Raw genomic sequence first — 25,364 nt, 5'->3', positions numbered from 1 at the left:
CAATAAAATATATTTAAAAAAAAAAAAAACTTGAATGAAAAAGGAAACACAATGAGGAGAAAAGAGAATATATAAAAATAGACTGAAATAGAATTTTGAGAGATAAAATACAAAATATCTTAAACAATAAATTCACTGCATGGAACTAAAAAAGATTAGATTCCACAGAACAAATAGATTAGTAAACTTGGAGAAATGGAAATAGTAGCTCTCCAAAGTCAAGAACAGATAACAAAACGGTGAAAAAAATGCATGAAGCCTCGCTGACCCTCGCAAGAACATCCAATAGTCGAACATATGTGTTACTGGAATCTCAGGGAAGCGAAGAGAAAATACTACCTGCAGAAATAATGATCAGAATTCTAAAAAATTGATCAAGACCCACAAATCCAAAACAGCCAAACCTCAAGCAAGGATTCATGTACCAAAAGAACACATGCCAAGGTATGCCATAATCAAACTCCTGAAAACCAAATGACAAGAAAAATCTTAAAATCGGGGGGGGAAATGACACATTGCATACAGAGGAACAAAGATAAAAATGAACACAAACATTTCATCTGAAACTATACAAGGCAGAAGTTGTAATGATGTCACTGAAAAGCTTAAAGCATAAAAATTGGTGACTTACAATTCTATATCCAGTGAAAGTATCCTATCAAGAAACAAGCAAAAAACTTTTCCAAGATAGACAAAAGCTGAAAGAATTTATCACCAACAGGTATACATACAAAAAAATGTTACATAAATTAAAGTTCTTCAGGCAGGAAGAAAAGTATACAAGATGAAAACTTGAATCCATACAAATTATGAAGAGTGCCAGAAAAGGCAATGTAAAGGTAAGAAAAGACCTTTTATTTCTCATTTTAAATTGTCTTTAAGTTAACTGGCTGCTTCAAGCAAAAGTGTTTAACAATGTACTGTCAGGTTTATAACATATGAAGCAATAAAACATCCTATATAATGAAAGGCTAATATGCAAATAGACCAAACAACTGGTCATTATGACATGTGCTGACCACTAGGGGGCACGCGCGAAACATGGTGGGCATCAGCCGCAGCAGGATGGTGGAACAGGTGAGGAGGGACTCCAGACCAAGGCAGGGCACCGGCTGCTGTCATTGGGGTGAGCCTCTGGTGGTTACTGAAAATTCTTTGCTCCCATGTGCCAAGGTCCCGCCGGGCACTCACACCTGCTGCCTGTGCCAGCCCTACCTGCACTGGCTGCTGGAGCCAGAGCCACCGCTTGCACCTGCTGCCAGCACCCAGTGCCGGCCCTGATTGCCCCTCAGGGCTTCTCCACCTCCCCCTGCTCCTGAGAGGCAATTAGGGCTGGCAGCTGCCTCTAACACCTGCTGCTGGTGCTAGAGCTATCACTTGCACCCACTGCTGATGCTGGTCCCACTTGCACCTGCAGCCAGCAGCAGAGCTGCCACTTGCACCTGCTGCCAGTGCCCAGCACTGGTCCCGATCGCCCCTGAGGGCTTCTCCACCTCCCCCTGCTCCTAAGGGGTGATCAGGGCAACAGATGCCGCTTGCACCTGCTTCTGGTGCTGGCCCTAATCACTCCCCGCCATCAGCGGGTGCGAGCTGGATTGGCGTCGTCAGCCTGTGGGAGCGGCGGCAGCGAGAGTGAGGCTGCCAGCAGACAGGGGCCAGGAGGGGCCAGGTGGGGACTCGGAGGATGGGCCGAGACCCACCCCTGTGCCCACTGCAGCCTCGCAGATCACAGCTCCTTTCAAGGTGCATGAATTCATGCACTGGGCCCCTAGTTTGACTATAATAGTCAAAAAAAAAAAATGGAGGGGAGAAAGAAGTATAAAGTTTCAGGTTCTTATTATACATAAAATGTTATGCTATTATTTGAAAGGAAAGGATGATAAGTTCAAATTGATTTTGTAAACTCTAAAGCAGGGGTCCTCAAACTACGGCCCGCGGGCCACATGCAAATACAAATACTGTATTTGTTCCCGTTTTGTTTTTTTACTTCAAAATAAGCTATGTGTAGTGTGCATAGGAATTTGTTCATAGTTTTTTTTTTAAACTATAGTCCGGCCCTCCAACGGTCTGAGGGACAGTGAACTGGCCCCCTGTTTAAAAAGTTTGAGGTCCCCTGCTCTAAAGCAAGTAGCTCAAAAAGAGAATTTAATAAAGCAATAGTAGAATAAATTAGAATACTAAAAATATATACAAGAAGACAAAGAATGGAAAAAAGAAAATATAACAGATGGGACAATAGGAAACAATAGCAATATAGATTTAAGCCCAATCATGTCACCAATTATATTAAGTATAAATGGTCTAAACACTGTGCAGAGCACTATGAGAGGTGCTAAAGGATAATTTAATAACTAAAATAGATCTTTGTGCCCTTGGGAGGGTTAGGACCCAAAGGTGGAGCTAGAGTGTGGGTGTGGCTATGTGTGGCTCCCTCTTCTGAAGAATGAATCTTTATGCTTAATCTTGAAAAGGAAAATAGATTGTGCTCGCTTTGGCAGCATATATGGTAAAACTGAAACAATACAGAGAAGATTAGGATGGCCCCAGCCCAAGGATGACATGCAAATTTGTGAAGTGCTAAAAAATTCTTTTTTTTTTTTTTTTCTAAATTAAAATCAAAGTAACTCTGGCTGACCAGGGTTAGAGCACCAGATTCCTATCCACTCGGTTCTTCCATTTGCCTGAGGAGATTCACAAAGAAGCCCTGAAATACCCATAAGGCTCCAGGAAATACTGAAGTTGATCATCAAGTGCTATAGAAGAGTTTTGAGCAGGAAACTGACTAATTAGGTAAGGAATGGACTGGAGGAGAACGCAACACAAGTCAATGGGCCATTTATTTATTTTAATAAGTGTTGGGGATATGTTTTTATTGATTTTAGGGAGAGGGATAGAGAGATAGAAACATCAATGAGAGAGAACCATGAATCGGTTGCCTCCCACCCACCTCTCACAGGGGATGGAGCCCACAACCCAGGCATATGCTCTGACCAGAAATAGAACCAGTGACCTCCTGATTCATGGGTCCACACGACACTTAACCACATAGGCGGGGCTCAACGGGCTATTTAAATTGCTAAGGTGAGAAATAATGACTTAAAAAATTAATAATATACTTAAAACAATTCAGGAAAAGGCAATAGGAGGGGAAGAAGACAGATTCCAATTTTTTCATTAGACGTACTTGATGTACTTAGAATACATAGGGTAAAAAAAATTAAAGCCGAACTACTCAAAAGTGACCCTTAGGCTTAGGTGACTGCACAGACGGTACTAAACATACATAGGTCACACCAAGAAGAGTTCTGGCTATATAGTACAAAAGGGATGTCAGGACTAGAGATGAGAGGAGAACGTAGGGACAGACAACCAACCCCACAAGCCTTCCAGCTCTTCTCCATTGATGAGGGGAGGAAATTGAATTTCTTATTTTCAAGTACTTGCTAGCCAACAATAACCACAAATTAATGGCTTTCGGCTGAACTGAAGAAAAATAACAACAAGGTAACAATAATTCAAATCCAGCACTACAAAAGGACAAATGAAATAAACAGGTGAGTGATGAGGGGGATCTGCTCCTCAAACACTTGAACCAGAATTCCATCTAGATTTCTGGATAGGGAAGTTTCAGGTCATGTCCAAATTAAATGCTTATTTCAGAATTATATGTCAAGTCTCTAAACTAATGGTTATAGCTATAAAAGGGTAAGTTTTCTACAAATGTCACAGGTTGGACCAATGCAACAATGTATTCTCAAATTAGCAACATAACGCAGTAAAGAAGCATTTTAACTAAGCTCTGTATTTCAGGAGTGGTAACCTATGCAGCAATTCCATTGCTTGCGTATGCCGTGAGGTACAATTACTGTTACCTTCCTGACACAGGGTATTTATTAATAGCCCAATTGTTCCTAGTTTTTGGTTGAAGTTCTTTTTATATATTTCACACATAAAGATTAAAAAAAATGCTTCCTCTGCTTAAAATGAAGCAGTCCAGACCCCGTAATCATACTTTCTTCTTTGCCCTTAGCCATACCAATTTGATATGACTTGGCCCAGTGGTAAGACACTTACTCTTCAATAGAAAAAAAACAAAAGTGTTTCTGAGTATACTTGAAATTCAGTTTTGAGATTCCAGAAATTGTTTGTGAAATAATTTTTGAAAATTCTGCTTTAAAAAATCCAGATTTAAAATTTTCTATTCAAAAGGCTGCTAGTTACTGGATTTATATTTTTACAAGGTAACACAATGTCTATTCATCACCTACAAAGAAACTAGATTGTTAATACTAAGGTACTTTCATTGTCGATATACGGTATACAGATGTATTGGGAAGAAAGGGGAACATGCATTACTGGGAATGTATAAGAAAAATTCTAAGAAACATGAACAGGATGAAAATAAAATGTATTGTCCAAAGCAGGACATTTTTTGAGGGTGGAAATAGGCACTATTAACAACACGCCAGGACAGAGATGTAAACCGTCAACTCTCCAAGGCCTATGAGGACCTATGGTCACCTTAGCAGCCACCACAAGGTGAAGGCTCACTAATTCCCGCCAACACTTGCCTTTCTGAATTTTTCCTCCTTTGTCAGTAGCATGGGAAATTTACAATCAACTAGAGGTTTTTATTGTTTGAGCCACCTTTGAGAACACTCTTCACAACTTTAAAACAAAGGAGTGAGTCACAAGGCTGTACTCAAGTATAAGAGGAAGAGTCTACATCAGAAAAGAAAAGGAAGTGTCCAACTGCAGAGGCGACTAAATGTAAAGACAAAAATCACACTTAGAAAGGAGAGTGCCAGCTGGGGTAGAAAGAAGATGAAGAGATTGCCCAGAGAATTAAATGGGCCAGACTGAAACACAGGAAAATATTTATGCGTGGTTAAACATAATCATAATGTACTGTATTAAAAGTAATTTGAAAGAACCTACCTTCATAACCTTAATATTCGTTAAAGCACCTCCTAACCTAGTAAATCAGAGCCCACTTTTTAAAAGTAAGATCTCTGAGGTCACTGTTAAGCCCATTGAAGTTTAAGAAGAGCTCCTTTAAATTACATTTATAAAAATCTTATATTGCTTATGTTGTTTTTAGCACACATCTATACTTACTCAAAAATAGAGACTAGGAACCTTCAGAAGCCTAAGACATAATAAAGAGAAATTTTCTGTATTCCTTATAAGAACTTTTTTAGTGTTTTCTGAAGTTTCTCCACTTTGTAGACTAGAAATATAATCCAGCTTATACTTCTTGAGAACAGTCTAAGAGATCATCAGACAACTTACCTAATCTTAAACAAATCACTCTTTAGAAACAGAAAAATCTATCAAAAGTTCAACTGAAAAAAGAATTTAGGTATGGTGGTAAAAATTTACATCTGTACTATTTACAATTATTTTGGACTAGAGGCCCGGTGCACAAAATTCGTGCACTGGGGGGTGGGGTTCCCTCAGCCCAGCCTGCCCCTCTCACAGTCCGGGAGCCCTCAGTGGATGTCCTACTGATGGCCACAGTCTGGCAGCAGAGGCTCGGAGCAGGCGTCCCGTGTGTGTGTGTGTGTGTGTGTGTGTGTGTCTGCTGGGGGCCTGCCATGGAGGCTTGGAGCAGGCGCCCCTCTGTGTTGATCTCTCAGGCTCCTGCCTCCACTGCATGTTGTTCTCTCCCTTGAGCTGTGGCCAGGGTGGGGTGCTGCCTGCAGTCCGCGCTTCCCTGCTCACTGTTCGCTGGATCACTCCAGAGACCCAGGGGGAGGCCCTGCTGGGTGCTGCCTGGGCGGAACTTTCCTGCTCTGGGATTACAATGGCGACCCAGGAGCAGGCCCACCTGGGGGCTGTCTGCCCTCCGCACTTTCCTGCTTTGGGGTCTCCATGGTGACCCAGGAGCAGGCCCTCCTGGATGCTGCCTACAGGCTGCACTTTCCTGATTTGGGATCGCCATGGCGACCCAGGAGCAGGCCCTCCTGGGTGCTTCCTGCGGGCCGCACTTTCCTGCTCTGGGATTACCACAGAGACCTGGGGGCAGGCCCTGCTGGGTGCTGCCTGCGCAGAACTTTCCTGCTCTGGGATTGCCATGGCAATCCAGGAGCAGGCCCACCTGGGGGCTGCCTGCTGGCCTCACTTCCCTGCTCGCGGATCGCCATGGCGACCGGGGAGCAGGCCCTGCTGGGTGCTGCCTGCAGGCCATACTTTCCTACTCTCGGGTCGCCATGGTGAACCAAGAGCAGGCCCTGCTGGGTGCTGCCTCCGAGCCGCACTTTCCTGCTCGCGGATCACCATGGCAACTGGGGAGCAGGCCCTGCTGGGTGCTGCCTGTGAGCCGCACTTTCCTGCTCTCGGATCGCCATGGGGTCCTGGCTGGTGGCGGGGCTTAGGTGGCACACGGGGGGCCCCGCCACCCAGGGCCGCACACGGGGGCCCAGATGGCGGCTCGCGCTGGCCAGCCCTGCCTGCAGTATGCAAATTAGCCATCTTTGTTGGCGGTTGATTTGCATATCACTCTGATTGGCTGATGGGCATAGCGGAGGTATGGTCAATTAGCATCTTTGTCTTTTATTAGATAGGATTACTGCTTATCTATAATGTTTAAATGAATAGGGCAATGATGGAATGTTTGCTTTCCTGATACATAGTTTAGAAAACCGTAATTCTACAAGACAAACAGACTGATTCGTCCTCACTTTGATTGCTATCTTCCTACAAAGAATCACCTGAGATTGTCTAGGTTACATTTATTCTTGAGAGAGAGAGAGAGAGAGAGAGAGAGAGAGAGAGAGAGAGAGAGGGGAAGAGAGAGAGACAGACGAAAAGAAAGAGAGAGAGAGGGACAGAGAGATTGAGATTTAATAACGTGGCAGGATGAGGTGACAGAGATGGGTGGAAGGTGCAGGTACAGCCTAGTGGACAATGAGTTCCCCACTGTGGAAAGGGCCGCAAACGGGATTCATAAAAGCAGCCATTTCCCAGAATTCCACATCAGGATTTTAAGGGCATAGAGAAAATGTGATAAGCCAACAATTATCTTTAAAGAATAAACCACCTGGCCTTCCACAATCACAGATTTTTTTTTTTTAAATGGAAAAACATGAAAGATCACATAACATAAACCCTTAAATTTCAGATGAGATGACAGAAGCCCTAGAGGATAAGTAATATAGTTGGATCCCTAATCAAATCAGTAAGTATTTATTGAACGCCTACTACAGGCAAAACACTATTCCAAGGGTTACAAAAAAACACAAAAACGTGTAATATTGGACCCCTTCTTCGAAACTCCCATTCCCCGTTTCACAGGTGAGTTACATGATGTTAGCAATAGTCTCCTCCATATTCTAGCTTAGTGGTTGGAACACTTTGGCCCTCTGGCCAAGTCTGGTTCATCGCCAGCTTTTGTAAACAGAGCTGTGCTGGACCGTGGCCACACATACATTCATGTATCATCTAGGCTCCCTTTGCTCTACGAAGCCAGAGCTGAGTGGCTGTGACAGAGACTTAAATATTTACTATCTGGCCCTTTACAGAAAATGTTTGCCAAGCTCTGTTCTAGATCATCGTTTGCTCAACTTGAGGTTTTTGGTGTGGTTTGTTGTTGTTTTTTCCCTCTTTTTATTTGAAATGAATGGAAGGCTGCTTTTGCCTGAGGAGCCACCGCCCACTGAGCAATGTGCTAGATGGTTTTGAAGGAACAGTCAGTGGGCTAAATATGGCAACTGACAGCAGCTCCCGGTAACAAGAAAAAACTTGTTCTGGCATAAAAAGGACAAGGACCAAATGACACAGAATTCTAACATCCAACAAATATTTACTAACTGCTTACTAAGTGCGTGCCATTGGGCTAAGCTCTGGGGATACCCCCAATAAACAAGACCAACTCAGTTCACAAAGAACTGACTACCTGATGAAAGAAACACTTTCATGTTAAATGGAATAGTAGAAGCTAGTAGACAATGAGTTAGAGACCTGACCCAGGGAATAATGAACTGGGGTGAAGCTGGGGTGGGATAAACTACGCAAACCCAGGGACAGGCACACAGAGACTACGATTCCCCCTGCAGAGATCCAGTCCCAGGAAGTCATCAGGATTGGAAGCTTGTAACTATCTACTAGCACAGCTGCCTCATTCCAAGGGCCACTACTGGTACATGGGTGGAGGTAACTTGGATTGTACGTTGCTTCCTGAATTTCTTTTATAGCACATTTTTGTTTAACCTTTCTAGTATATTCCTTTAGTGACATTTTTAAACTTACATTTAGCTTTAGTCATCTTAACCTATTTTACCGTGTGTTTTTCCAACCCCACCTCTTTTATTTTCTTTAGCATCTTCCAATATAGATATTATCACATGATTCATCTTTTTACACTTTTATGATTTCAGTATGTTGTGACTAAAAATTTATTTAGTTGTATATTTTTCTTATCCCCCCACCTTTATTTCCAACTACTTTATCTTAGATATAACTCCTTCTTTTTGCTTCTTAAGAGAGGCTAAGCAGGGGTAATCAACAAAATAGTCAGCTCCCAGGAAGATATGGTAACTAAAAATTAAAACACGCCCAGCCTCAGAGTGGCAGTGGGTCCGGAAGGGGCCTAGTGTGCTTAGGATTCACCTTTTAGTTGATGAATCCAGGGGTGGGGTTCAAGAGGGTCCAGGGGCGGAGACAGAAGGACTGGAGCAGCAGGAGCGCTTGGGGGAGGAGATGGCACAGTAGCTAAATATCAACTGATGGGAGGAACTGTAATCTTGCAACAACCATTATCAGGATACCACTGCATGCTGACTAAACATCAGTCCTGCGATTAGGAAACAGCGGAGTAAGTGGGATAGAGAGGAGGCTTTTCCAGGCTCCTTAAAAGAGAGACAGATGCATCTTTATTTCAATTAAGTTTCTTGCAAGTCCCTTCTAAATGTCAAAGTAAAGAACCTGACCATACTGAACTGCTCCAATTTTTAAAAATATATATATATCCATGTAACGTGAGGAGACAGTCTAAAATGATTCTTCTTAAGAAGTGTTAGGCTAACTTTAAAAATAGCCCAGAGAAACTACTAAAGTAATACTGCTGCACTAACTTCTAAAAATCCTGGTAGCTGAATCTCACAGTCATTTGGCCACAGTGACTGGAAGAGCACACGCTGTGGACAAAGAAGGAAGCACAGGAAAAGGTGGTACAACTCAAGCGCCCATGAACTCTGGCGCAGCTCTAAATCACGGGCGAAGCTTCTTTGAGTTATGCACAATAGAAGACCTAGACCCAGATTCCTAGAATATTTTCCATGATGGAATGCTCTAATGATAAATTCTAGTTAAATTTGATTCATCTACCTCCAAGTCAAAATTCCAAAAGTTTTTGTAAACAATAGACACCAAGTATTAAACTATGTGTCAATTTCACAGCCATATTCTTATAATCTTAAAAACAATACTACAAAGAAGAACCATTCATAGGCGAGGCCAACTGGCCTGGAGAGATTAAGTAGCCTATTCAAGGGCACACAGCCAGTCACTGGTAGAGCTCAGCTCAGTCTGGATCCAAGTCCCACAACACTCCTTCTTCAATACTCCACTGCCTCCCATCACACCTACGTCTTCCTAGTCTCTCTCCTCTGTCATGAGAATTCTCACAGATTCTGAGAAGGCATGTATATAACAACCCAAGAGGGCTTCTGAAAAACACTCTAAAGGTCCGCTTACGTAAGAAAACCTCCTTGATTTCACGACACTACAAAAACCTAAAACTTCCAAGTCCCATTTGTGTAAGCAAGAATTCCTAAACCCCTTCATACATGGCAAGTACAAGGTATCATGTGGGTCAGGCCAGAAATTCCCTAGCAGACTGATTATTATTTGGAGCTCTCAGGTTCTTCCAGGATACTGCCCCACCCAAGGACCTTTTTATCACATCTGAGTCCCAAATGATTCTTCATCTCCTTTGGTCTGTTATCACTGCATGCATTTGAAGTATCAGGAGAAAATCTACTTCATTTCAATGTTCTCCCAGGACCTTCTCTAAACTCTCTATTCATAATCTAGTCTTTGATAAAGACTTAAATCCATCTCATTCCCTTCTGAAAAGAAACTGGCCTGCCATGCTATTCCACTACCCAATACATAATGTATCAAAAAAACAAAAATCAGAGCTCTTCTGGAGGTGCAAAATCTAATCACTGAAGGCAATGGTTCTACAAAAAACAAAACTGAAAAGATCACTTATTTAAAATATCTTACCTGACTGGCCAGTGTGGGTCAGTGGTTGAGCTTCAACCCCATGAATCAAGAAGTCACTGGTTCAACTTCTGGTCAGGGCTCATGCGGGGTTGCGGACTCAATCCCCAGTAGGGGGCGTGCAGGAGGCAGCTGATTAATGATTCTCTCTCATCATTGATACTTCTATCTCTCCCTCTCCCTTCCTCTCTCTAAAATCAATAAAACATTTAAAAAATATATTTCAGTAACAATTAACATTCCCTTTTCTTTACTAGTGAAATGTAGACAGCAGCCTTTAAAGCTCAACCAAAAGGCTTTTGGAATTTTTAACAAGTGCTACATTTTGGTTTGTCCTGGCTAGTGAACTGTCCTGAATATCTCAGGGGAGGTATACCGGTATACTATTTAAATGTTTATGACCCATGAAGTCATTAACACTTTGTAATGAAATGGAAATGGTATCTCAATGTGCACCTCTTAAGTGTGTTTGAAAAAGTCATGTGAAATAGCTATTCCCTTAATCAGCTTATCTAACCAGTGTTATAAAAATAATTATCAACTGTTCATTAAAGTGAAGCAGACTCTCAAATAGTAATGCTCAATATGTGCTGGAATTAAGGTTGTTGCCTATGAAAATATAGCTCTTATTAAAATAAAAGCACCCCCAAAGGTGTGTTTCCTTAATAGAACACCTAACCTTGGAAGATACAATTAGCCTTTAAAAATAAGTTTAGACATAAGGATTCAAAACATCAACACTGCAATGAGATGGAGTAGAAAGAAAGAACAAGCGCCTGATTTTAAAATAATGGCAGGACTAGCCCTACCTGGTTTGGCTCAGTGGAGAGAGCTTTCCGCCTACGGACGGAAGAGTCTGAGGTTCGATCCTGGTCAAGGGCACATGCCTGGGTTGCTCGATCCTCAATAGGGGGCGTGCAGGAGGCAGCCGATCAATGATTCTCTCTTATCATTGATGTTTCTATCTCTCTCTCCCTCTCCCTTCCTCTCTGAAATCAGTAAAAATATATATTTTTAAATGGTATGACTAGACCATTTAATAGTCAAAAAACTCAAATAATTTGGTTAAAGCCTCTCTGAACTTTTAAAACTTTGCATAACAACCTATCTCACTCAGTTTTCAAGACAACTTAGACAGCATTTGCTCATTCAACCAATATTTACTAAGCAACTGTTCTGTTCCAAGCCCTGGAACACATCAGTAGACAGAGCAAAGTCCATGCTCACCTTATATTCTATTGAGGGGGGTGGGGGGTGGGGAGGAAAACTGAATGCACTAAATAGACAGACAAATTATACCATTTCAGTTATTGGTAAAACAAAACAAGAAAATAATGCCCAGAATACAGAGAGCGCTCAAACTTTCTTCCATCCTTAATGTTGACATATACTTAGTTCTGTTCAATGTATCATTATCTCTGTCTGGTCTTGGTGAATTATAAAAATAAATCTTGCCCTGGCCGGTCTCAGAGGGAAGTCGGGGCGGGGAGGGGGGGGGGGCAGAGTGGGAAGAGATTAACGAAAGAACTTATCCATAACCCATGGACACAGACAGTAGAGCAGTAGGCCTGGGGGAGGAGGGGCAGGTGCAAGGTAGAGAGGTTCAATGCGGGGGAAAGGGAAGACATCTGTAATACTTTCAACAGTAAAGATAAATTTTAAAAAACAAAGAAAATAAATACATCTTATATGTACACTCACTTATTCTTGACTCCAAATAGAATGCACAACAACAACATTCAGGTTGATTCATAAGAATAAAAATAACCCAATCCCAGAGATACAAGGGCTTTGCAGCTGTCACGACAGAAGCCTGTGGAAACACACTGCCTGATCCTTAGGGTCTGACCCATGACCATGCCTAATGGTCATTGTTCCTCAATGGTCAGTGAAGGGCATTTTCTTCCCACCAACTTCTATGTGTGCGGCTAGATATTACTTGTGCCAATCCTACTAATATTTATCAGTGAAATCAGTCTTTGATCACATGGCTATGACTACACAAAAATTATATGAATATTTAAGCAGCTTATGAGTAAAATTTTTAACACAAATACATGAATCTTTGATTCCTTTTTCTTAAGGAATAGGGATAGCAAATAAGTGACTTACTTCTTTAACAAAAACTGCAACATTATTTGTTATAAATTATACTGTTAGTTAATCAAATAATCAAAAACCTTCATTAAAGTAGGAATTGTGGAGGAGAGATCTATAGGTCCACCGAAAGTTTTATTTTAACTTAAAAAATATAAAATCCAAGTTTATTCCCTAGACTTTTAATATAGTGCCAAGTACTTGTCTCTTAGGGTGAATTTGCTAATTGTTTTCTTGCCTAAAATCTAACCCTTGTACATCATTTACGATTTCCAGTTTCAATTTCTTCAAAGAGGACGGGGAAGCTGAAGGTATCTGAAAGCAAAATCCTTCCAATCATATACACTTCTATGGCCTACTCACAATTCAAAAGCAAATTTTTTTAGGAATTCACTTGTATGGAGTCTGATCAAAGTATTCAACTTTGTTTACACCACAATAGCTCTTTCTTTTCAGTCTCATACTTTACTGAATTACGTAATATTTAACTAATTTATATGATCACAATTACAAGTATAAATGGCATGAACAGGTTTGGTTTAAAATTCCACCCAACTCTTGGTAAGCACACAACTCAACCCGGTGGGAGCAGAAATGTTGGCAGAGGAGTTGAACAGTTTTGTGTACAAGAGGCATTTGTTAATTAATATATTTTACAGAGAAAGGGGGGATTTCTGATAAATCCAGTGGGTTGCTTAAGAATTTCCATAAAATTTAAAATATTAAGTTACTTAATATTTAGAGAAAGTTAAAAAAAATTATCAAAAGCAAAGATAAATGTTCTTCAATGTATCAACCCCGGCAAATACCTCAAAATTTTACAAATATTTTTGTTAAAGAAAGCATAAGCATCTATAAATACTTTTGGAGTTAAAAGTAGCAAGTAAATTTCTATATAGTGCCAACTAACCAAGTCTCTCTTACAGAAATTGCCAAAGAAGTCCTTTAAATTAATTTTAAGAGTCATTTCCTAAAGTTGAATTTTATTCTGGGGGAGAAACTGGGCAAGATTATTCCATAAAGAACCTGTAGCCTCTGAAGTTTCAGACATCAGATTCTTCAGTATTCGTGATTTTGCTTTGTTTGACTGTGACTAGAAAAAGATAGCTACTACGGAAAATTCTTAATCATTCAATTGAGTGCTTATGTGAAAATTAATATAAATTACAAAATCTAATTATTATATTTTGTAACCTGTGTGCTATGCTCAAAATGTCTTTAAAAAAAATAAAAGGTGACATATTAGCCCTAACTGGTTTGGCTCAGTGGACAGAGTGTCAGCCTGTGGACTCAAGGGTCCCAGGTTCGATTCCGGTCAAGGGCATGTACCTTGGTTGCGGGCACATCCTCAGTAGGGAGTGTGCAGGAGGCAGCTGATCAATGTTTCTCTCTCATCGATGTTTCTAACCCTCTATCCCTCTCCCTTCCTCTCTGTAAAAAATCAATAAAATATATATTTTTTTAAAAAGGTGACATATTAAACTAATGGCCATAGTATGTTACATTTAAATACCAAGTCCAATCACACAGGCTGTGATAAAGAAAATGATTAAAGACTGAAAGTTAAAGAAAAAGTAGTTTTTAATAACTTAAATAACTGCATATATTAATATATTCACATTTTTCACTTATTTATACTTGCACTATTGAACACAAAACTAAGTGCTGAAAGACATTCAATTTTAACTGAAATTAAGAGGTACCAACTTAGTGGCCTCACTTCCACTTCATTCATTCAAATGAGTGAATAGTATAAAAATAAGAGAAACTTCTAATACCAATACATTGTAGATAACCATATATATTTCTTTTTAAAGCTTAAAAGCTCCGTGTCCTTTGTTTTAAAAATATCCATTATGTAAAAGAAAGTGCGGTTTCTCACAAATACGACCCTAATTTTTAACCTGACAAGAAACAGATCGAGTGTGAATGCAAGGAAATGGAGGCACTCATCTTCAGCCCTGAGGAACCGAAATTGGGAAATTTTTTAAAGGTAACTTAGCATTGCTGACCAAAATTTTTAATGCACATAGAAACTTCTATCAAGAAGCAATCATACAAAGGCATAACGTGATATATAAATGGATATTTATTTTTAATAACTAAAAATAGTCATACTAAATGTTCATTAATAAGGGACTGATTGAATAAATTATATCCACACAATGACGTGCATTTTAAATGAGGCAGAAAGATGTTTATGATGTATTAAATGAAAAGGCACACATCAAGACAGCCTGGATAGTAAACCTCATTTTTAAATACTACAAATAAAAATGTATGTGTGCATATTAAAGTATGCATAGAAAACAGCTATAAGAATATATACATCAAACTTGTAGAGAAACTCTCTTCTTTCCATAAAGTATTATATTAATTTATATAAGCAGTTATTTATTCGCAAAAAAATCATAATCATACAGAACATTTTAGTCAAAAATTTAAAAACTTACAGCATTTTTCAATTTTCTTCCTAAAGGATTTCCTTTCTTTTAGTATTTGCTATTTACCAGTACTATATACAAAACTGATTTTTCTCCTAACACAGACTATCATTTGCTCAAACTTTAAAAGGCATTAAATTTAACTTTGCAGGATTATATTAAATAAAGGTACTTTGAGTCAAAATAATCATGATTATATTCAAAGATGTGACTTTTTATGTTTCACCCCAAATATTTGCTATCTTCACAACAAAATAATGAAGTATATTTTTTTAAAACAAAATGGACATGGTTTCTATGGTGATAGGTAAAACTCAGTATCTTATTTTTCATTTACATATTCTATGGGTTACAAATAACATTTTTCCAAATTGTGTTTTTCCAACACATTTTCCAAAGATCATCAAACTGTAAACTTCTTTACAGAAATATTGATTTACAGCATCAATATTTCCCCATCTAAACTCGCAGCAAAACTTTGATACTAAAATAACTTTACACCAACTACATATTTACTGTATTAAACATTTTATAATATTTAAACTTGACTTTCAATACAGATTTTTTTTCTCATTAGAATTCAAACTTGTGAACATAATTTCTTTCCTAAAATACTTTTTAAAGGACTGAAAATAATACATTTTATTCCCATTTTACTTTACCGAGTTGTTGATGGAGGTGTTTGTCATAATTACTGTGCCAGATAGCGATTCCATCTTCCTCACCTACAGTCTTCTCTGATGAAAACAAACTGAGACGTCTCATCTTCAGTAATCGGGGGGAACCTTCCTGAAAACTACCTCTAGCTTCCAAACCCACATCTCCCGAAAGAATGGGAGGCACAACTCTTTTTAAGAAGTCCATTATAAGGCTCTTCTACATTACTGGTCCTAGGAGCACACAGAAAAGGCGCCTGCACCAATTTCCTTGATGGGGAGATAAGGTCCACTATGTATGTCAGAGAGCAGACACGTCATGGGAGGTGAGGTGGTGCTCAACACCAGCAGGCCAAGTGCCAGCTGTCTGGAAGCTGATTTTCAGGACATCTGCTGTTCACACTGATAACAAACCAAACAGCTATCGACCATGAAACGGCACTTCACGTGTACAAGTCCTTGTACATCTACAGTGGGTGTTAACAGTAATATTCAGACCATAAAAGGTTTAGCATCCGTCTAGTTTAACATTTAGACTTTGAAAACTTACGTTGTAATAATGTTGGGACAAATTTACTTTGGCCTGAGGTGTGTCGTCCTTCTAAATAAACTTACAGCTGAAGTGCAGAACTAACTAGTAGTCAAAAGATGACTCTTATGCCCTTGGCTCGGTGGATAGAGCGTCAGCGTGTGGCTGAAGGGTCTCGGGTTCTATTCCAGTCAAGGGCACATACCTCGAGAGCAGGCTCCTGGCCTTGGTCAGAGGCATGTGGGAGGCAACCAATCGATGTGTCTCTTTCACATCCGTGTTTCTCTCTGTCTCTCCCTCTCCCTTCCACTCTCTAAAAAATCAATGGAATAAATATCCTCGGGTGAGGATTTAAAAATAAAATAAAAACAAAATGATTACTCTTATGATTCTAAAATTCACTAACAGACCTCAGGAACATCAAGCTTCAGAGGACATGAAAGACGTATTATGAACTTGATTCATGAAAGCAGTATTGTAGTATGAACATTCCAATGTACTTTTAAAAATAAAAAAGAGTCCTCATCACAATCAATTGCAATTATCAACAGTAGCAATGGAGACATTGGCATGAATTGCCAAAAAAAAAGGTGATAATTTATAATATATGGATCTAAAATATAGATTTTAAATATAATGATCTAATTAAATAAACCCAGTAATCAACCTTACCTAAGTAGTAACTGAGCACTCTACTAAATATTTTTAAATAGCTGAAGTGGCTGATCCTATTGCTTAATGTACTCCAGAAGCATGACGAAATACTCCAGTGGACGTTGCCTACGTAAGACTTTGCGAACTGAAATTAATACCTTCTTTTTTCCCTTCCTTCGCCTGCCCTCTGGTGGGGATAAGTGAGCAAGAAGGAAATGAAAAACCAGAGAGAACAGATAGGCGTAAACTCCCTCTAAGTAATCAGATTATAACTTTGAGGATATGTGTCTTAGTAAGATAACAAATCTGATTCACTTAGTGAAACACAAGCACAATCTCATTCTTCTCAACACGAAGAAACGGATTTACATCTTTTAAAAGATGAAACATAAAACTATCTATATATACGTATCAGGAAAAGTTATAATGAAAAAAATTTCTGGTTCTGAATTAAATCCTCATTTTTCTACATTAATTATAAAGTCTACTGTTCTTTATTTCATTATTTGAAAGATATGGATTGAAGGTCCTCTACATGTAGAGCATTCCTATAGTATTAAGGTTCAGAGAAAAGTTAGAGGGCTTACTAATGCAAATCCTGCCCCAGGGAATTCTACAGTGAAAAGGAGGTTAAAAAAACAAACAAGGAAGTCGAGTATAGGACTTAAAGCAGAAATGTACCTACTAGGAAAACATACTGACTTTTAAAAAATGCTTCTGAGAGACAGAGTTTCTCTTAACCCTTGAACATGAAAGGACAACAACCCATCTGATCAGCCTATTCCCCACACACAGAAGGAACAACTGGTTAGAACCGTAATTCATATGCCTTAATAGCCTAGAAGTTATCAACGTGTCTTCTAGCGCTTTTTCTTTCCTCTTTATGGGTGTGATCTCATGTTCTTTAACACTTATGTTTGTGGCTTTTCTCAGGCCTCTTTGCAGGCCTTCCTTATCTAAAGAGCCCAGAAACACAATGGTACATAGCAAATGCTGACTGTAGAGGGCAAGTTACCTTCTTGTCTGTCCATGGTATACAAGAACCACCTGTGTCACTATTAACCTACCGCTCTAAACTGAATTTTCAACTGGGAAAATGAAGGGCAAGGATTAGGTGTCACTGAAGAAACTGCAACATTTTTCTCAGATTTCCTTCATTTGACAAATATTTACTGAGCAGCTCCTATTGTGGCCTGTGCAAGACGCAAAGGCACTGACAATACGTCTCTCTACCCAAGAACCTTACTGCTCATGAAGGGAAAGAAATTCTCACAACTACAAGATTCCCTATAGGGTTGGCCAAGGCTGTGCTGAGCCTGCCCTGCAGTTCAATGTCCTCTGCCCAACCTGCTTCTACACCACCTCTCTTAATAGAGGCTGAGACCTAATAAAACCCCGGAAGCCAAACTCCTTCGCAGGGTCAGCTTCCAGAGGACCCATACAGCAAGCAGAAAGCATGGCGTTCCCATGACAACACTGTACCCATTACTAGCTGAATCCATGAGGAGGAAATGCCCTAAAGCAGTGGTTCTCAACCTTCCTAATGCCACGGCCCTTTAATACAGTTCCTCATGTTGTGGTAACCCCCAACCATAAAATTATTTTCGCTGCTACTTCATAACTATAATTTTGCTACTGTTATGAATCATAATATAAATATCTTATATGCTATATGTTTTCCGATGGTCTTAGGCGACCCCTGTAAAAGAGTCGTTCGACCCCCAAAGGGGTCGCGACCCACAGGTTGAGAACCGCTGCGCCTAAAGCCTTGTTGGCATGTTGATGTGTCTACGATCTTCGGTTGATTATCACAACTTTTAACTCCAGGTATAACAATTATAGGATTAAGAAATTATAATAGGAGGTAGTGGCTCAAATAAAGCATTTAAAGGGCTTTTTAGACCTCATACTCACTAATTAGCCTTTAGAATATGTAGTATAATCTTACCGTAGGACTCAAGACAGTAATTTCTTAGTGGTAACTTCGATCATCTAATCCTGACTGTGGGACTCTTGAGCAGTTTTGAGAATTGAGCATTTAGGTGTTAATCATCCAAGATTCAAATAAATGGCTTCAGCTCTGAAGAAAAATAAAATACAAGATTTATACATTAGTTACGTTTATAATAGCACATTTGTGTGTTGCTCATATCCATCCTTACTTCTGAATGTATTATCCAACAATGTCACCTGGTGCTGCAGTTATCTTCTTTCAATAGTGTTGCATTACACTGCTTCTGAATTTATTTTTCTTAAATTTTCAAAATAATGCAAAATCAAAACTAGTATAATAAACACACACCATTATTAACTCATGGCAAATCATGTTTCATTTATATCTCCACCTAGCCCCAAACCCCTTCTCCCACCACTCTGGATTATTATGAATCAAATTCCAGACATTTACCACTTCATCTTTAGATAGTTCTGTATGCAAAGATCTGCTTTTAAAATATAATCCAATATCATTATAATATCTATAACAAATGAATAATAATTTCTTTTTAACATCAGCTACCAGTCTGTGCTCAAAATCCTCTGTCTCATAAGTGGTTTTCATTTTTATTTTTACTATTTTTAAAATATATTTTTATTGATTTCAGAGAGAAAGGGAGAGGGAGAAAGACATAGAAACATCAATAATGAGAGAGAATCATTGATCGGCTGCCTCCTGCACACCCCCTACTGGGGATCGAGCCCACAACCTGGGCATGTGCCCTGACCAGGAATTGAATGGTAATCTCCTGGTTCATAGGTTGATGCTCAACCACTGATCCACACTAGCTGGCTCATAAGTGATTTTTAAACAGATTGTTCCAATCCAGATCTAAACAAAATCCATATAGACAACTGTTACTGTATCTTTTAAATCCCTTTTAATTTACAGTTCCTCCCCTTCCTTTCTTCTCTTTACAGTGACAATGCTTTTACTATCCAACGATTAAACCAATACATAAAAACCTTAATTATGCCAAAATACATTTAATATTTTAATTTTATTCAGTAAAATAAACAGATTTGCAAAGTAGTTCATATAGCCTCTGGGCCTAATATTTATCCCAGCTACAGAAAATGTTTGGGATATATATTTTTCAAAGTCCAATTATAATACTTTTGAGGGGGTCATGAATTATGAACTATTGTACCATACCTATAATAATCATAACTGGTTTCTTACTATATTTTTCTGTTTAATGAATTTAATCCTCAACCCAACAGAAAGGACTAACTACTCTCTAAAATATTAATTTGTACGTAAGCTTCTTAATTTGAAATTCCTTTAGCAGAATTGGAAAATATAATGATATTCCATTGATGCACAGGCATAATCAACTAAATCTTTTTGAAGCCAGAAAACTGGTGAGTTCGAACAAAAACCTAATTCATATGCACTTGTTTACAATCAATCCTATTCAGGCTTAGTGGAATTTTGGACAGCCCCACCAAATATTTCTGAATCTACTAACAACGTGATATCTAGAATTCTGCCATAATTCTTGATACTTTATCTTAGGTTCATGAAGTCATTTCTCCCTCAAAGCAAATAAAGCTATGTGACAAATAGCATATCATTTCTGTAGATAGTGGTTGCAGTAGTCATGCACTGGTATATAATGAAATTTAAAATATTTTTCACTTTATCTGCTAGGACAAATGACAAAGCCAATTACTACTGGAGAACAAAGCAATTTTATAAGTACAGCCAGCCACAAGTTCATCGAGGATTGATTTGTACCACCATGTCTAGGTCTTTTGTTTTGCTTCACTTTTGAATAACCTTCTGTTCAGACATAGCGAGGGCCATGTTTTTTATACGTGTTTCTGTAACCACACTGTCAGATCACTGTGTCATTTTAAGACTTCCCAATGTTTGTCTGAAATTTTCATTAAGTTCCTGAGTTGATATACAACCTTCCTATTTTCAACTTTCCCTTTTAATAAAATGAACATGTCTTTGATTACCCTTCCAGGAAAATATTTGCTCTATACTTCTCTGACTTTATAGGTTATAATCATTTTTAGCAAGAATGAAGATTTTTGTTGTTGTTTTTGTCTTGGTTTGGGGTTGTTTTTTGCATGCCAATCACTTTTTTTATCTTGTTGCCAAACCTATAATTGAGTATGGGACTCATTTTTCTTTTAATTTCACTTGATTAATTTGGAGAATATTCTATCCACAGGAAGAGTAGTTTTTATTAGTACTTTCATACCCATATTTTTGAGAGGTTAGGTAAATGTGGTCATGGTGTACACATGATCAATGCTGTTGTTTTTTATTTTAAAAGAAAAAAAGTCATATAAACAAGAGTGACTTGAGGAGGTCAGTTGGTATTTGACAACACTGAAGGCTTTAAGTAACACAAGCTTTGAAGGGGCAAGACTTTAAACCTGCAGTAAGAGTAAGGATCTAAAAGTTTCCATGAGCAATAAATAAGGAGAACAGTGGCCCAGCTCTGGCACTTGGGAGGATCTCAGGTCAAATGAGGTCCTTTAAGGCGAGTCTTGCTTCACTTCAGAGCAGAAAATAAAAGAGAAAGTTGAATGGGTGTTCAGTAACACATTAACCACGTTTCCTTTCTGAACAAAATTACTAGAATAATAAAGAACGGAAATGCACAAATTTTATGTGTATTCATTGTAGTCAGACAAGATAAATGAGTCTCTGATAATACAATAATAGAGAAAATAGTAATCACAAACAAATAAAGAAAAAATTAAGGGTAAATGGAATTTTGGTGATGTTCATTATAGTAATTTCAATATTTGTATGTATACTTCACAATTTAAAAAGGAGAACTAGGAAGTTATGGTGCCTAACACAAAATAGATTTGAGTTCAATGAAAAAATAACTTAATTATTGCATAATTAATAAGAAGGTTGCTTCATAAAGAAGTAAAGTCCCTGCTCAGTGATTTATTAGGCAAAGATTGTTAGAAACTCTATAGAAAGGATCTGCTCCCTGGCTAAAAGATTAGGCTAAATTACTTCAAAGATACAACTACAAATCAATTTGAAGATCAAAACTCTAAATTCTACTTCAAACTATATTTTATACTAAAACATGAATGCTAAAATGTGTGGTGACCTAGAAATTGATCATAGTTTAACTAAAGAAAGAAACCACATACCAAGATATGGAATCTATGAAGGCAAATGTTTACCCTTCTCTTAATTATTCTGGGTATCTTGCAAGGGCTTTTAAAATGATGCAAACATTCTGACAGGTGTTTTGTTTTGTTTTTAAACTTCATTTTTATTGCTGGCACTATTACAGTTGTCTCCATTTTCCCCATTTGCCCACCCTTCCCTCTGGCCACCACCACATTGCGGGTTATGCATATATGTTCTTTGGCTAATCCCTTCACCATCTTACATCCAGACCGCGCCCCCCCCCCCCCCCGCCCCCACACACACACCACCACAGACAGTATGGATGCAATTCTTTTTTGTTTTTAAATATATTTTATTGATTTTTTTACAGAGAGGAAGGGAGAGGGATAGAGAGTTAGAAACATCGATGAGAGAGAAGCATCAATCAGCTGCCTCCTGCACACCCGCTACTGGGAATGTGTCCGCAACCAAGGTACATGCCCTTGACCGGAATCGAACCTGGGACCCTTTAGTCCCCAGGCCGACGCTCTATCCACTGAGCCAAACCAGTTAGGGCAAGGATGCAATTGTTTTTAAATAAATTTAAAATAATCATAGCTCCTATTCATAATAGCAATATAATTATGGAAAATGTAAGATTATATACAATGTAAAAAAAATCTACTCACAAATAATCAAGTGCAGGCAGCAAACAAGTACTCAAGTAAGTATTTTTTATGTCTGACTGGTAAAAATCATTCATATAAAGTATGTACCAAAAAAAAAAAAAGAATTTACAATCATCTCTTTAATTAAGAAAAAAATTGATTCATAAAAATCAATACTGGTTCCAACACACTCTGACTTTTAGAAATTCACTTACTCTCTTATTTAGAAATGCTATAATTATACAATATTTAAGATGGACTTGCATTTTAACCTTCTCTCTGTTGTTCTTTAACCTTCTCCCAAATTTCAATTTTAAAGAGCACAGAAACTTATTATGCTGACTAATGTAATCACAGACTACACTAGACCACTTGCTGAAAACACTGTATAATGGTACTGATCTGGAATAACTGGGCTTCACTGCAAAAATCTAACTCTCGTGCTGATAAAGCAATGTTCCCTGCAGGTCAATTTGTCAACATTTTGTTGATTTTACATTTTTAGCCAGAATAGCAGTTATTGTCATACTACTTGATCTAATAAGAACAAATTAGCAAAATTTTCCATTCACAAAATTAAGGGCAAGCTCTCTATTAAGGTTTCATTCATTGAATCAAATTAAAACAGCATCAGAGTACATTTTCTAATACAATGATGAATAAATATATCATTTAGAATAATTTTCCCTATTACATTCCCATGTTAAAAAAAAAAAAAAGGAAAGAAAGGAATTCGACCACAAACTTATTATACAAATACTCTACCTACTGATCTCAGCATAAACACAGGAGTAATTTTTTGGACAAATGTAGAAGCTGACATATATCCTAATACTAGCTTGAGCTTTTGGGAGTCATACCTTTAAAAATCTGAACACAGTGCTAGACACCTCACCTTCCAAAATGCACATACACCTAAATTTACAATACAATAATTAATTTACAATAAATAAATTTACAATACAATAATTAATTATGGATCAAGAGCCCCTGATAAGAATCCTCCTTGTGCTTACTTCCCATCTCTGCCATTTATAATAGTTTCATAATTGGTATTTTTCCATTCTAATATTTAAGGCTTTCAAATTTCAATAGAATATGTTCTATTTATCCCATTTGAACCTCTCACAAATTCTATACTGTCAAATTACACTTTGTCAATCTTGGTCTTCACAGAAAACTTGACCCTAACCTCTATGGTAGCTTCATAGGAAAATTTTGGTATACTTAGAAGATAAATGTTATCCATCAATTTAAAAGCATTTTTATTAATGTCACAATATTCACCATATATTTTAAAATAAGAATTAGAAAAAAAATAGTATTTATAGTATCTTCCCAATTGTTGAAAATAAAACTACATATGGAAGCAAAGAATAAACTTAGAAGGAGAAACAAATTATCAAATACTCAATCTCTCTATGCGTCCATTTCTTCATCTATAAAGTAGGGATAATAAAACCTCTTAAGGCTATTGTGAGAAGTGAAGAAGATGAAATATGCTAAAAAAGTGTTTAACACATAGTGAAGTACTCAATAATATTATACGGATAGACAAATTTGCAACACTAACCCCCCCCCCCAAATAATGAAGAAATAAATATCACTCAATTCAAAACCTAAAGACCCACTATTAATTCATGTTAATATCTGGGTTAATTTCTTTGGGGTACTTTAATATGCATTGAAAAAATTGGTATATTATTTCATTTCTAGTGGTTACAAAATATTACAATATTTTACAAATATATTGCGTGTGTTTAATCACTCCAATATTATTGAGCATTAGGTTTAATTCTTCACTGCTATAAATATTACAGTGAATACCTTGATTTGCAGTCTCTGTACTCATCTTTGATTTTTTTTCCCCCTTCAAGAAAAAATCTAGAAACAGAATTTCCATCTCAGATAGTATAAAGTACACTTAGTTTTACTCCTGTACAGACCTGTATGGAATGTGGACACATATGTTCAAAAATGCCAATTGCTCCCTTTTCTTCCCATGGACACTTAAAAGCTATTGATTGGCTTTTCCACTGTAACCTTTCTATTGTTTTTTGGTACACTGCTTATCAGGTATTTCTCCTTTTCCATTTATTCCATTTAAAGGATCCCCTTTTCTTTTATATCACTCTAACACCCCAAACATACCTTAAGGATTCATAACTTCATACATTCCTCAAAAAGGTTACGATTCTACTTCACACGTCTAGAAATGAAAGTCTTTGTTTTTCAGAAACACATCGTGAAATATTTACAGATGATGTTTTATGACAGAGGAAATGCATCAAAATAATTGGGAATTGAGGAAAGGGAGTTGGTAGAAGCTAACAAAGAGTCGATAAGTGTTGGAGCTGTGGAATGGGCAAACGAACATTCAGTCCACTATTCCTTTCTTTAAATATGTTTTAAACTATCTTTAGTGAGAGGAAATTTTTAATCTTTAAAAGAAGATATAATTATCAAAATTCATAAAATAATTATGGCTTAGCTTCTACCACAGGTCTTAAGGAAAAATTCAATGATTAGTAAAAAATAAATAAATAAATAAATAAATAACAAAACCAAAAATATTTTAGCCAAATTTAGAAGTGAAGTAAACAACTACAGTATTTAGAATCTCTCAAATTACACTTGCCAGTAATTCCCACAGATAAAAACATACTACAATGCCTTTTTCCAAACCATGGCTTCAGCATGCCATGCTGATTCTCCAAAACAATATTAGTATTTATATTGTGCACGACAAGAATACAATTATGCCTCTGTCTGTGCCCACATGAATATTGGATAAATAGTTTTATTATGTATTCTCTTGGTGCTTAAATCACATCTTGGTATCAAGTTAGGCACATCATAAACAACACTTGCAGATTAACAGTTAGATCCACCAGCTGAAACCGGTTTGGCTCAGTGGATACAGCATCAGCCTGCGGACTGAGGGGTCCCAGGTTCGATTCTGGTCAAGGGCATGTACCTGGGTTGCGGGCACATCCC

At 37.9% G+C, this 25,364-nt stretch overlaps 1 protein-coding gene and 1 non-coding gene across 14 annotated transcripts in view; one reads left to right on the top strand and one right to left on the bottom strand.

Moving 5' to 3' along the window:
• FRYL (FRY like transcription coactivator) overlaps positions 1-25,364 on the bottom strand; it is a 240,071-nt gene that overhangs the window by 165,334 nt on the left and 49,373 nt on the right. Inside the window, exon 3 of one of the 13 annotated variants that reach the window (XM_059671738.1) lies at positions 18,556-18,687. The exons of 10 other annotated variants lie outside the window; for them this stretch is intronic. Coding sequence is in view for 2 of the 3 variants with exons in the window: in XM_059671729.1 (XP_059527712.1) it covers positions 15,431-15,632 (202 nt within the window). In the remaining variant the exon portion in view is untranslated. Of the gene's footprint in view, positions 1-15,430; positions 15,708-18,555; positions 18,688-25,364 lie in introns of those variants that run through there. 2 more of the 13 variants (XM_059671729.1, XM_059671734.1) reach the window with 2 other exon arrangements.
• LOC132223848 (U6 spliceosomal RNA) lies at positions 2,483-2,589 on the top strand. Its single transcript, XR_009450538.1, has one exon. It is a non-coding gene; the product is annotated as a U6 spliceosomal RNA (small nuclear RNA).

Source organism: Myotis daubentonii, chromosome 1 (genome assembly GCF_963259705.1).
Source record: "Myotis daubentonii chromosome 1, mMyoDau2.1, whole genome shotgun sequence".
Lineage (NCBI taxonomy): Eukaryota > Metazoa > Chordata > Mammalia > Chiroptera > Vespertilionidae > Myotis > Myotis daubentonii.
Note: the sequence above shows the minus strand (reverse complement) of the source record. Positions and strands in the feature narration are given on the sequence as shown.